This window comes from Metopolophium dirhodum, chromosome 5 (genome assembly GCF_019925205.1).
Source record: "Metopolophium dirhodum isolate CAU chromosome 5, ASM1992520v1, whole genome shotgun sequence".
Lineage (NCBI taxonomy): Eukaryota > Metazoa > Arthropoda > Insecta > Hemiptera > Aphididae > Metopolophium > Metopolophium dirhodum.
The window spans coordinates 29,308,218-29,322,544 of NC_083564.1; the positions used below are offsets into that span (position 1 = coordinate 29,308,218).

The 14,327-nt window shown below is 26.7% G+C and overlaps 1 protein-coding gene across 2 annotated transcripts; it reads left to right on the top strand.

Moving 5' to 3' along the window:
• Positions 1 to 2,471: 2,471 nt before the first annotated feature.
• LOC132945288 (modular serine protease-like) lies at positions 2,472 to 13,860 on the top strand. Of its 2 annotated transcripts, none has more exons than XM_061014992.1 (14): positions 2,472 to 2,611; positions 2,722 to 2,867; positions 4,262 to 4,322; positions 5,759 to 5,881; positions 6,000 to 6,161; positions 7,645 to 7,761; positions 7,823 to 8,017; positions 8,334 to 8,539; positions 8,642 to 8,857; positions 9,120 to 9,287; positions 9,344 to 9,474; positions 9,579 to 9,746; positions 10,110 to 10,266; positions 11,298 to 12,712. In XM_061014992.1, exons 2-14 carry the CDS (start codon positions 2,822 to 2,824, stop codon positions 11,522 to 11,524), a joined length of 1,977 nt encoding a protein of 658 aa, XP_060870975.1. In that variant the 5' UTR covers positions 2,472 to 2,611; positions 2,722 to 2,821; the 3' UTR covers positions 11,525 to 12,712. The 2 variants fall into 2 exon arrangements, with proteins under 2 accessions (XP_060870975.1, XP_060870974.1); XM_061014991.1 differs by adding an exon at positions 12,724 to 13,860 and having other exon boundaries at positions 2,475 to 2,867; positions 11,298 to 11,479.
• The last annotated feature ends 467 nt before the right edge of the window (positions 13,861 to 14,327 follow it).

Genomic DNA, 14,327 nt, shown 5'->3' on the forward strand with positions numbered 1-14,327 from the left:
GGATATTTGGTCACATCCGTGGGGGGCTTAACATTTTTGTCTTATTCAATAGCGTAAACATACATTTTTAAACGCTTCAACCTACTAACTAGTGGCTATTCAGTTATCCTACTTTATTCTAGCAGAGGCGCCAAGTATATATAGGTATATTAAAATACACAATTTATTTTGACATCTAGTGTGGTTTGTTACATTCAGGAGGGGCTTAAGCCCCCCCACCCCCAATATCTGTCTTCGAATTATACTGTAACTATGTAATTCGATATTTTTTAATTGGTATATTACAAACGATAAATGGACATTTCCCCCGACTGTTTTAGTGTAGTAGGACTTTTTCCCACGATACATATTTTGTACTAACATATACAAGATACACAAATCCACCCTATTTATAGTACCTATAATAATATGTTATATGTACCTATTAAATACTTAATAATAAAACTATCATACCTATAAATTTAATTTTATTATTAAAATCATTAATTATTATTCAGGAAGTATAAAAATAAAAATGGACTAATTTGTATTTTGAGATTTGTATATGTATACGGATATTTTTACCAACCATATAAGTACCAAGGGCGTCCGCAGGAATTTGTCAAGGGGAGGGCAAAATATTTTCCTTTTTTATCTCACTTTCCTATTAGTTATAAAGTATTTTTGTGACATGTTTTCTTTCATATAGACAAGGGATGTAAAAATATGTATGAATTATACGTAGATATAGTTAGTTAAAGCATTAATTTGAATAAATTGTTATGTAATTTTAAACTATCAAATAAATTTGTTTTAATAAATAAAATGTTACCGCTGATTTTATAATTTTTGATAATTTATAAAATTGAATATTTTTAGCTTATTTAGTCATTGATACCACAAACTTTAAAATTTGAAACTACTATAGTAGGTATGCCATCTATGAACATTTAATTTTTTTTTATCAAAAAAGTAAAAATTTGGTGGACACTGCAGTATTGCACTTGGTCTTGGTCTCACCACTACATCTCATAATCTATAAAAACAACTTCTTATAGTCCTGACGTTCATAATCGAGTGTAATAAAAATAACTTTGTAACAAAAAAAAATGTTTTTATTTTTAACTTAAAAAAAGTTTATTTTGCGATATTTTATATTATAACGATAATGATTGAGGTTGGGATTACGATGTACTTTGCATTATTTTCCAAATCTTGGTACGCGATACTCGTACATTGATAATAATAATAAATAATAATTATGATAATCAACCCAGAAAAAACCAAAGGAGGGCAACTGCCCCTACTTGCCCCCCTCCCCCCTTCGGACGCCCTTGATAAATACATATATTAGGCAATATAATTAATTGTACGGTTTTACTTTAAGACAAAATTATAATATATTTAATCTACTATGAGTATAATATTATAACCCGTTTTTTTTCGGTCTTGACCTGTGACTTAAACTTCTGAGGATTGGCGATTGCTCATTGGTATTTTCCAACACGTACACCTAATTCATTTTATTCATGATATTTTGTAGGTACCTTTTTTTTTTTTTTTTTCCCGTTTGAACCGACAGCAGAGGAGAATCTGTGTGAACACTACTACTCCTCTGCTGAGGATTTTTTTTTTTTTTATAGGTACCTATGGGTAATTAATTATAGTTTTATAAATAATATTAACATACACACAACAGCCATATAAATATATTGGGTGTCTGTATAATGGTCGAGATCATCGTGTATTCGTGTAGTTGTGTTGACTTGTTGTATGCAAATCGTATATAAATTGATTTTAAACTTTGTAGACATGCTAGGTTTACATACGTACATGGTGCATGTTTACCTATGCGAGTTGAGGCACCAGTGAGGTGTAAACATGTTCTGGCGCCCAAGTGAAAATAAAAGTTGGAATATTCCAACATTACTGGCGTGCTGGCGCGTAGATTATGGCGCCGCAACAAACATGCGCGTGTAAGCCCACCTTAATATTGTAGTATGTATATTATAATATGGTATAATGGTATAACGTATACACTCTATAGTCTATATTCTATAATAGTATAATAGTATTATACAGATGTAAATGATGTAATCTATAATATTAATATTATAATATAATAAAATATACAAACAATGTAATGTAGATACTATAATAACTAATATAATAATGTACACTAGGTATATATTATACTCTATACAACATAAAATGTCTATAAATTTACTTACCTATGTACATATAAATTGTTTATAGTGTAATAATGTATACCTATGTATTTACTTACTTACTTGCATATTAAGCAGAATAACCAGTTTTACACATATTAATGTATATTTACGTCAAAAACCATTAGCCGGTGGACGTATTATAGGAAGTAGCTGGTATAGTGGTAGGGCCTGTGCAATCAATTTTAAAACACGTTTGCTTATTCACTCATATTTCCATTACTTACCTATAGACTATATTATTATCTACGTAGTACAAAGTCTGTCTTTTTGTCGAACATACGAACGTAGCTCGTATTGGTGGTACATAATAACATCAACAACGACTAATAAATACCGACTACATTACTAATATATAATATAAAGAAGACCCAACATTATATGTTGTACAGTTGTTATATTAGGTATAATCGTTTATAATATTATATTGTACATGATATCTAGAGATCGTTTTAAAACGATGTTACAGTCAGATTGTACCAGTTTTGTCAATTTACGGTAAAATATTTTTTAGTGTTTAGTGACGTTCATTTGACGTATCTAATATATTAATTATTAACATTTATTGTTGATATTATAAATATATTCGCTTCAATATTATTTCGTCATTGGCCATGAAGGTGACGTATTCCTGGTTAATATATTCATGTTTAATTTTTGGTACGTATTATCAAAATATTGTAATAAATAACGGATATACATTACGTCATTACCTATATAATATTAAATACGTATAAAGTTTAATATAAAAAAAAAAAATCTATAATGTAATGCTATTAATTTAGTATAATTAATCAGTATTCAGTGGTAATACATTTATCCATCTATAGTGGAAGTGTCTTCAAATATAAATATATAAATAGGTAAAATTTTTTCAAAAACAGTACCTATGCCATATTATACTTTAAATATTAAGCAAAATTTAATGGCGACAACAATTTTGTCAATTTTGAAAACGTAGGTATACAATATAAATACTAAAATACCTACTCTGATTTGGACATACAGTATCTATGCTACATAAATACATAATAGTATTGATTTTAATTAGGTACCTATACTCGTATTAACTATATTATTTATTGAATGATAATATAGGCAAGCCTAGGCAAGTTAATGATAATTTTTAATTGAATTAAGTTAAGCTGATAAAAAACATATTAAAAAGTTTATATAGTTAATTTTTTTGAACTCAGTCAAGTTAAGAGTTATATGGAAACTTACAACTAACTTAACTTAAGTTACTTGTTTATTTATTTTTTAATTTATAAGTAGCTAGTTATATGGTTTGAAATAATAAAAAGTAAATGTTTACACAGCATGTATCTTCAATAATGATTGTATTATATTTATTATTTAATTATTTACAAACTATCGTAACTTGGATTTGATTAAAATTAACTCGTTATTTATTAAGCTTATATCAATAAAAATCAGTTAAGTTAAAAAGTTAAAATTAATTTAACTTTAACTTTTTAACTTGTTTATGACCAGGCTTGAATATAGGTACCTATTAATACATTAAGATGAAGAAAACGTACCTACCATAAAGTTATTATTTTTAATTGATGTACGTATGCACGTGTGTATATTTTATGTAGAAATGATTTTGGAACTATAGTCTAAAACAAAGATAAATATGTTTTGTTTTATTAAATACAGCACATTTTTTCAATTAAGGAGTACTTAGGTACTTATGTAATATACATAATCTTTATTGTATGACATAATTATAGTAGAATTAGTTCTAATAATTTATCAAATGAGAAAAAATGTACTTAAATGAAAGGATAAGGTGAAGAAAAATTCCAACCAATGATGACTTTTTATTTGTAGTTAATTTATATTATACCTATATAGTTATTATAGGGCTTAGGTATTTATTTTTAATCAACATAATTAATATTATTTATTTAAAACAAAAGCTTACCTATACGCATCAACAGCTCATAATTTATAATATGCACAATATAGAACCATATCTTAAGATAAAACATAAAATGTTGATTATAATATTACACCACTTAACATTGTTTATGAATTAATTATTTCAGGAACAGGCATTTTTTGTGACAGAAAACTAGAAAAACGACAAGCCGTATCATCTTGCTCAGTGTTGGTAACTATAATATTAATAATTAATAATTATTATGTTATTATAAATGTCATGGTGTGTAGACCCAAACATTTAAACAAGTCCCATCAATCAACACACGAGCTATGTACTATAAATTATTATATATTCATAGTTCATACATAGGTAGGTACTTAATAATTTATTTATTTCTCAATGACTTTCTTTGACACTCTACATATTATGTTATACTAAACTTATTATGTTATACTATACCTACTATTATAAATAAAAATCATGAATTTTAGCCCCCCTATAAGAATCTTATTTTCAAAAAACAAGGCACTTATAAGTTATAACCAATAACTAGTTAAAATAATGCTAATTTCTATAAAATCATATAATATAGGTGTTACATACTTAAACGTATTTATTTTAAAATTGCAGTGGTATGAATTAAAAATTAATTTAAACTACATTTTAGTATATAATACAATTTTATAGAAATTAGCATTATTTTTACTAGTTATTGGTTATAACTTAATTAGTGCCTTGTTTTTTGAAAATAAGATTCTTATAGGGGGCTAAAATTCATGATTTTTTATTTATAATAGTAGGTATAGTATAAAATAATAAGTTTAGTATAACGTAATATGTAGAGTGTAAAAGAAAGTCATTGGTCAAGTTTTATAAGTTTCATTTTTAGTATGCAAAAAAAATAATTAATGTTTATTGATCATCCACTTAATTTTTATTTACTTTTAAATATATGAGTACATATCATGTAGATACTGTGTTTCAACATTTAATAGAATAATATCAACTTTACTATTTGACCTTACAAAATTATTTAATTACACACCTATATACAATATATTTTATATGCGTGTAATCATCAATATAGGTACTAATATAGGCATCTATACATTATCTAGATATTTTCAACATTTTTGATTGCTCTCTAGTCCTTGGTCTCTACTTACGATACCTAACTTATAATATGCCAGTGGTAATAAAATGTTTTTCGTTTATAATATATTTACTTATTTTAAATATTTGTTTAATTGTTTCACTGTATAAGAAAAATGAAACAAATAATGCATATTATTATGCTTATCCATGATAATTTATGAATTACAATAATATTATATACTTACTTACCTATTCATCTCTATTCTCTGATAAGTACCTACTTATTACTTAATAATAACCATTTTTTCCTAAAAATGCATTTCAATGTTAGTTAAAAATATCATGTTTACGTTGGTTGTTGCCCATTGGATTAGGCACCTATCGAAAATATGTTTATCACTATATTGCCATATTGACCACTTTAAAAGTTATCTGACTTCGAAAAAAATATATGCAACTTCGTGAGCCAATGAGCAATTGCAATATAATTAACTGTATAACTAATTACTAATATTAAATAATTCATTTTTGCATACCTATTATTTGAATTTTAATACAATTACAGAAATTCCGAGGATACGTTTCATTGTTCAAATGGACTGTGTATAGAATCGTCAGCGATTTGTGATGGTCATGCTGATTGTACAGATAATTCAGATGAAACCAAAGATTTGTGTGCTAGACATAGGTATGGAATAAATATGACTATTGAGTATTTACTATAGCCTATACAGTATACATAGGTAATAGTTATAATGATTATCAATGAAATGTAATATTATGTATAATATGTTTATGTAATATAGATGCCCGAGTTATGCATATCAATGTAAATATGGGGCTTGTGTGGATAAAAAATCCAAATGTAATGGAAAAAACGATTGTGTTGATGGCTCTGACGAAAACTTACCTGAATGTAGACAAGGTTCTATAAGCAGTACTCATAGCAGTGGATCATCAAAATGCCTGTAAGCGATTTTTAAACATATTTATTTTATTTATATTCAGGCATATAATATTTACTTCATCAAACTAAAAACATACATTTGAATACATATATCATTCTAAAAAAAATATAATTGTAATATAACATGTACCTACCTAATACCTATATAGTCTATGCTATATTATAAAGAGGATAGATTTGTTTGTTTGTAATGAATAAACTCAAAAACTACTGGACCGATTTCAAAAATTCTTTCACCAATAGAAACTCTGAATTCACACATTCTTTGTGAGTGCCATAGGCATAAATTTAGTCCGATATAGTTAATAAATAATTAGTTATTATTAATAATTAAAATAAATGTGTAAATTGTATACCTATATACAGCACAGTAGCCGGTGAGTTTCAAGCTACCTGCAACCTGACCTTTTTTTCTTTTGTTTGTGTTTTATCGGCATGAAGATATGAATTAGGGTAGAAATTAGTATTTATTTATTATTGGTTGCCATTAGTTATATGGGTATATTAGGTACAACCTCGCATCAGATCTAATTTTCGAATATTGTCTACCAAGGTGGATTAGTTGCCGTCGGATTGCCTACCAGGGTGTCTGAGTTACACTTACTGCAGCGAGTTACACCCAAAGGGAGTTGAACAATCATAATTTTTTAAAAGTTGCCATTTTTGGCAGAAAGTGCACGGGATCGGCTAGTAATTTATAAATATATACATAATATATATATATATATTATATTCATAGTATACAGTAGAAGCAGCTTATTAAGAACACGGACAATTTCTACAATTGCGTTATTGAAACAAAATGTTTAAGGACAGGCCGGCCCTTAGTACATAATAACCAATTGTCTATTAAAAACAATTGGTTAATTGACACATTTCACCTTGGTCCAATAGTGTTCCTCAAAAGCGGCTTCTACTGTACATATCTATACCTAATTTATATACTTATATTATTTAATCCTAACTTCACTTATTTATTGTAAGTTTACAGTGGCGTAATTTGGAATTGGTTCTGGGGTGGGATATAAATTTATACTATCGTTCTAGTAGGGGGCTATGCCCCCACACCCCCTTGACCATTAAATCTCATTAATCATAATATTATATTAATTTATTATTATAAATTAAATGAGGTAAATGGTATAATAATGGTTTTCAAAGAAAAATCTCAACTATGATAATATCCATGAATTCTTACTTCTTATCTTAAAATCCTGTAAAGCCAAGTTCTTACGGGGATTTAATTATGGTTATTCTAAAAAAAAGCCTCTAGGGGGATATATCCTCATATTCCCCCCCATAATTCCTCCACTGTAGGTCTGTAGGTATAATGTATAGGCATATAGCTTATAAAGTTATAAATGAGTAATGATATAGTATTATACACTTAATTTTTTGTATAATTGAAGAATATATTATAATAGTAATATGATTGTTAATTTTAAACCTTTACATATTTACCTTTAAGTTATTTTATTTTAAAGCGAAGACCAATACAAATGTACATCTGGCCAATGCATTGATGGAACATCAACTTGCGATGGAACTCGAGATTGTAAGGACGGGTCTGATGAAACTTCAGCATTATGTAAAACAGTCCGGTGAGTTGATTTTGATTTTTAAAAATAACCTTTATATTTAACTAAAAATTTTACATTTAAGGTGTCAAAAGTACACATTCCAGTGTAAATATGGGGCTTGTGTCAGTAAAGAGAGTAAATGTGATGGCATAAGACAGTGTAATGATGGATCTGATGAAGAACGATGTGAAAGTAATAGTAATAGTCCATCTTCAAAACCAACAACAACAAGACCTGTGGACATTACAACTAAACCAACAACGGAGACTAATACAATGTAATTATCATTTTATTTTATCTGTATGAATAACTTACAGATTATTTGGGTATTTATCAAAAACAGGAAAAATAATACATTTCTCAAAAATTGAATTTAACAATTAATTATGACTTTACTAGACTAATAATAAGTATAATTGTTATAAAATTCTTCTATTTTTTATTCATAGTTATAAGTAAGATATCATCTAGCATGGTTGCATGGATTGCAATATGATCAATTAATCCTGAATTATTATTTTTTTTTATTATAATATCTATAGAAGATGTACCTAGTTGGTATGGTTTTAATTGTTAATATTTTGTAATTAAAGGAATTTATGTGTTTTACCTACTGTCGACGGAGTAATATATTCTTATGAAGGTTCAACAGCAATTTTACCTCATGGGTCATTAGTTAACCATCACCTTACTGTTTTTGAGAACTGTGAAGTTGGATATCATAAAGCTTATCCCAATGGTTTTAGGGTTTGTCAGAGTAATGGAAAATGGGTAACAGTTTCTGATAAATTATGTTTCAGTAAGTTTTGTATTGTAATTTGTATGTTGTAATAATTACTTATTCAACTATTATAATACTGATATTTGGTTATGTTTGATTATAATTTGTTTATGTTTATAGAAATGTGTCCACCTCTAATATCAGATAGTTTAGATATTAAATGTACTCTTAATGGAAAGTATGCAAATTGCTCAAATCTATCGATACCTGACACAGTAGCAACACCATCATGTAAGCCTACACATACTGTACCAAATGGACAAGATGAGACTCCGCTTGAATTACATTGTCAGTCAAACGGATTATGGAATAATCAACTATATAGATGCATTCCATGTAATTGTATTTTTTTAATATATGAACATAAATCTCTAATTTATATTTATTTTAATAATTTATTAAACTATTTCTATTACTAAATGCTTTTGTTTGTATTATAAAAGTTAAAATTTAAGATGAACAAATAACCATTAGGTTATGATAGGTATTATTTTTTTATGTACATTTTTAACCTTTAATAATATGTTCTACTCTATATATATTATAACATTTATAACTTTTGCATTATTATTATATTTGTATTCAATTATTATTGTAGATTGTGGTAAAGTATATGTTGGAAATAAAGTATTGATCGATAATGGTAAGAAAGCACTCGTTGGAACAGCACCTTGGAATGCAGGAGTATATCAATTAAATAAAGAGAATTTTAATTATGACTTGATATGTGGAGGTTCAATAATTGCTCCAAATTTAGTAGTTTCTGGTAAAAACTTTGTACAATGTATTTATGAATGAATATTAATTTAATAACATTTTTAGCGGCTCATTGTTTTTGGCAAAAAGGAATATCTAATAGAATATTAGTGAATGATGGTCTATACAGAATTGCTGTTGGAAAATATGCTAGAGATTTAACTGTAATTGACAATGACTTTACTCAAATACTGAATGTAAGTTACTTATTAATTTAAAAGTAGAATCTTAGAATCTAATACCTAAATAATAATAATGAGTGTGATATGTAACTATAATATAAATTTAAACAATTTTATAGGTAGAAATCATCTACTTAAATGAAGGTTATTTTGGACCTAATGGGTTCCATGCTGATGATATAGCTGTTATTGTGTTACCAAACCGAGTTTCTATTAGTAATGGTGTCTCACCTGTTTGTGTCGACTGGAATAGTAAATATACTATACCAAATGGAGCTCAAGGAAAGGTTAGTTTTTACTTTTTAGTATGATTAAATATTAAAATTATAAGTTAATTACTATATTATTATTCACCATTGTCCGTCCATTTGTAAGTAAAGGCAAATACTGTGGATACACTGCTATAGTATAGGTGTATATATGTTGGCATGTTAACTGGTACCTGACAGAACTGAAAAAAAATCTTATAAATCAAAATTCAAAATCTTTGATCAGTCAGACTTTATTTAGCTAATTATACTCATTAGTTATTTCTTATTACTAACACGGCAACATTTACATAACAATAGATTAATTGTATATATTTATTATAATGTAATTATAAAACTATAATATAACATATTTTATAAAACTATTTTATACTTTTTCAGATCGTTGGTTGGGGAAAAACTGAAAAGGGCTTATCAAGTCTCATTTTATTAGAAGCATCTTTACCATACATCAACCACGATTCTTGTCGAAGTTTGTATACAAACGGATTTGAAACATTTGTGACTGTTGATAAGTTTTGCGCTGGTTCTGCATTGGGTAATAAAATATTATCAATACTTTGAAATCATTGATTTTTTTTCAACACATTTGTTAAATACTTAATATTTAAGGAAAACTCTTTTTTTTAATATAAAGATTAACTTAAAATATAAATATTAAATTATTAAATCACATTTTACAATTAATATAAGAATACAAAATATATTTCTACAAATCTATCAAATAAACTATACATAGAAGATTCCATAAGTTGTTACAATACCAAAATTAACAGCTAAAGTTGCTAAAGATTATCTCATAAATTATTTCTAATGCAAAGGTTCCCAAACTGTGGTCGTGATTATATTTTTGGTGGGTTACATTAAGTTTTGAAATGTTTATATATTCTTAAAAGAGTATTCTCTTCCTCAAACTACTATCTCAACTATCCGTCCTCTGATCATCCTTCTTATACGTGTTGCCAATACCGACCCTTCTTTCTCCCTCTAAAATGTGAGCCTAGTTTCCATAAAACATTTTATTATTGTTATATTCATATCTTAAGGGTTCTACTCGTACTGTAAAATAAAATTAAAATTAAAATAAAATAAAATATTAGATTACTTTAAAATATTTTATTACTTTACAGTATTTAACGTGTAACTAAGTTGAACATTGATGTTTGAATTTAGTTTTATCATTGATCGTTATCCGGGATGATTACAAGTGTATACCAGTGATGTGTCATCACGACATTGTTAGACTAAAAGTTATCGCAAATATAGTGATTATCAATGAAATAAAAAAAGTCAAATATTAGGTTAGGTGGGTACCAAATTTTGAACATTTTCCAAAATGGGCCGCACTGTTTAAAGTTTGGGATTTCAAAAAATTTTTAAAAATATAAAAGTTGAATTTATTTTTATTTCTCTTGAGATTTGAGTTATTGAGACTCAAATTCATATAAAATTAACAACAAACCAATATGTCATTGATAATTAATAAATATAAATCTGTATTTTACCTACTGCCTAATAATGGAAGTATGATTAATTTTTGTTGTATGAATAAAATATCTTTAATTTCAGGACAAGGAGTTCGTGAAGGCGATAGTGGTGCAGGCTTAACGTTTTTACACACTAGTTCTTATTATTTAACCGGAGTAGTAAGTGTGAAAGATCCAAACACAAATAATTCAATTGCAGTTTTTACAGATGTTAAACACCATATTCAATGGATTCGTGAACTGTATAACAAACATACTTCTTATGCAAGTGACAATATATCTAAGTCCATTAGGATGGTGGTTACATAAAATAATTTATTCTAATTGTAATTGGTATCAATATTCCTATGAATAGTTTTTAACATTTTTTAACAGTTAATACAATTGTTCATCTGAATGAAAGTTCATATGAAATTATACATAGGTGGTTCAATTATAATATATTTCTTTTACACTTATCAAGTTTGAATAATTTTTAACATGAACAAATTTTGCATTGTACAATTAATTTTTTCATGATTATTATTATAGTACTTGACTATTAAAATAACTACTAGTTTTTTTATTTCTCTGTATCAATTTAAATTTAAAATTATTTTATTGTCTTATGCCGGGTTGCATGAACAATAATATATTAATTTAATGATTCAATACAATTTAATGGACCAATCACAGGCAACTAAATCATGTTTATGTTTAGCGACTGTTCATTTAACCCAGCATTAGTTTTATTAATGACAACTTCTACATCGAATCCGACTTATTTTCGGAAGAATACCTAGGTATAAAATATATTTTGAATCAAATTTTTTTTTATTAGTTAACATTTTTACAGGCTACATGGCATAAATTAAGGTAAAACACGATTAAAGATAGTATCTATATCCGTGAGGTAAAGAATTAAAACTTAATAACTAGTGGTACCTAACATAGGTTAACTTGTCAATTGTAGTAATGAGTCATTAGTGTACAATAATTTCTTTTGGGATATTTCAACTTAGTGGCAGTAGCAATGCATGCTTGTTCTACTTCCTGTTGGTTTTCAGGTATCCTAACATTTTCATTTTTAATAATTGTTGCTGAAACCACACATTTTTATTTTAAGAATCCTAGTTTCGATCTCAATTTTTAACACAAAAAAAAATGTAATTACGTAGAACAGGGTAAAGTGAACATGCTGGGGATGAAGTGGCCTATTCTCATTTTTTTGAATGTTTATCAGCATAACTTTGAGATAGTTTTATCCAAATTAATTTGATCAATTCTACCTCCTTAGCAGTATGATAACAAACAATTTTTGATACTAATAGTAATATGTACAAAATATGTCATCAAAATAATTTTGTTACCAAAACTACTTTTTTTGTTTTTATTTGGAAATCTTTAAAAAGTCATTAATATCTCAAAAGTAAGCAACTAAATTGAAAATGTTCACTCTTAATAATCTTATCAATAAGTTCATATGAATTTATTATTGCAATCATAATTGTAAATTTGTTGTTATTTAGTTTTTGGCGAAGCAATTTGTAGACAGTTTTAAAAACGTTGGGTGAATAACACCAAGAAGCTACAGGAAAAACTATACAGTTCGCTATAATTTGAAGTACTCCGAACAAAATTTAACATTGGGAGTTAAACCTGTAAAATTAAATCAAATTTCTTTACAAAAATTATTTAAGAACAATTTTATATTTATAAATTTAGCATATTGCATATATTATGAATAAACAAGAAAAAATAATTGTTATGCTCAAAATGTGGTCTATTTAAAAAAAATGCAATTTAGTGGTCCACTTCAAAACTAGAATTGATCTAAGTGGTTTTTAATGAAAATCAAATACCTGCCACTTCACCCCACGTATGTGGGTAAAGTGGACCACTATTTAAAATAAAAAACTTTTTTTTTTTTTAACAACTTTACAAATATAGCATATTTTTTTTTTTTTATTATTTATAAGGTATATACAATCTGTTCTTTTAGGAACAATAAGAATATGTGATATTTAAAATAAAAAACTTAAAAAAAAAAGCGTAAATTCATGCGTATAGATTATATATTCCAAGTTTCAATCGTTTTGATCAAATAGATTTCTTCGGAATCTTAAGAAATACACCAAAAGCTGGTCCACTTTACCCTGTCCTACGGATACCTACCAAATTTGAATTTTTCTCCTATTTTTATAGACAAATTGATTTGTTTGTATTGTTTTTGTATTCAGTGTAGGTTAATTTTACTTTCATTTTGGCTACCTACAACAATAGTAGTTTACTTTAACATTAATTAAATTGCAAAAGCCATACAATTAATGAAAAAATTAACAAAATCTATTCATATTATCCAGACTTGTAAAAAGTACCTACTTCAAATAACATAGAAAAAATAATTCAGAATCACATAAACAAACGTGTTATATTATATTGAGTCTATTACAACAGTATTACATCTGTTGTATGGATATTGTGATTTTCTTTTCTAATAAATAATAATAAGTAACAACATAATATTATATCAGTTAAGATACTAAACAATTATTAACCTTGATTCTAAGAGACTGAGATATAGATAAATAGTTTATCTGTATGCCGTGTTACCTATTCGTATTATTGAAACATGTTTACAGATAATAAATGTACAATACTATTTTACTAATATACTATAATTTTTACAAATCTGTGTTCAAACATATTAAAAAATATAGGTATATATCATCTAAAATATGGGAAATATCCATCAAAGTTGTTATAAACGTTGAAATACAAATAATTATCCAGCCATTTGTTCTATTTTTACCTTTTTTCCTCTGAATCCGATTAACCGAGAAAAGGTGGGACCCAATTTAACAATCTCGATTATGACGTTTCCGTCAAACTACGGTGGCCTAAGCAATAGTAAGCATGTCCAGTTGTGGCATCCCTAATTATTATCTCATGTTAGGTAGCAGCACAGTTCAAATATACATTTGGTTACTATATTTTATTTTTAATTAATTTTTTTTTGTATGATCATAGGGAATGCAAATACTGTATAACATATATAATACAAATATTAAAATTGGGTTTGTTTTAACCCATTATAACGGCCATAGTTGCGTGTACGCAACATTTTTTTTAA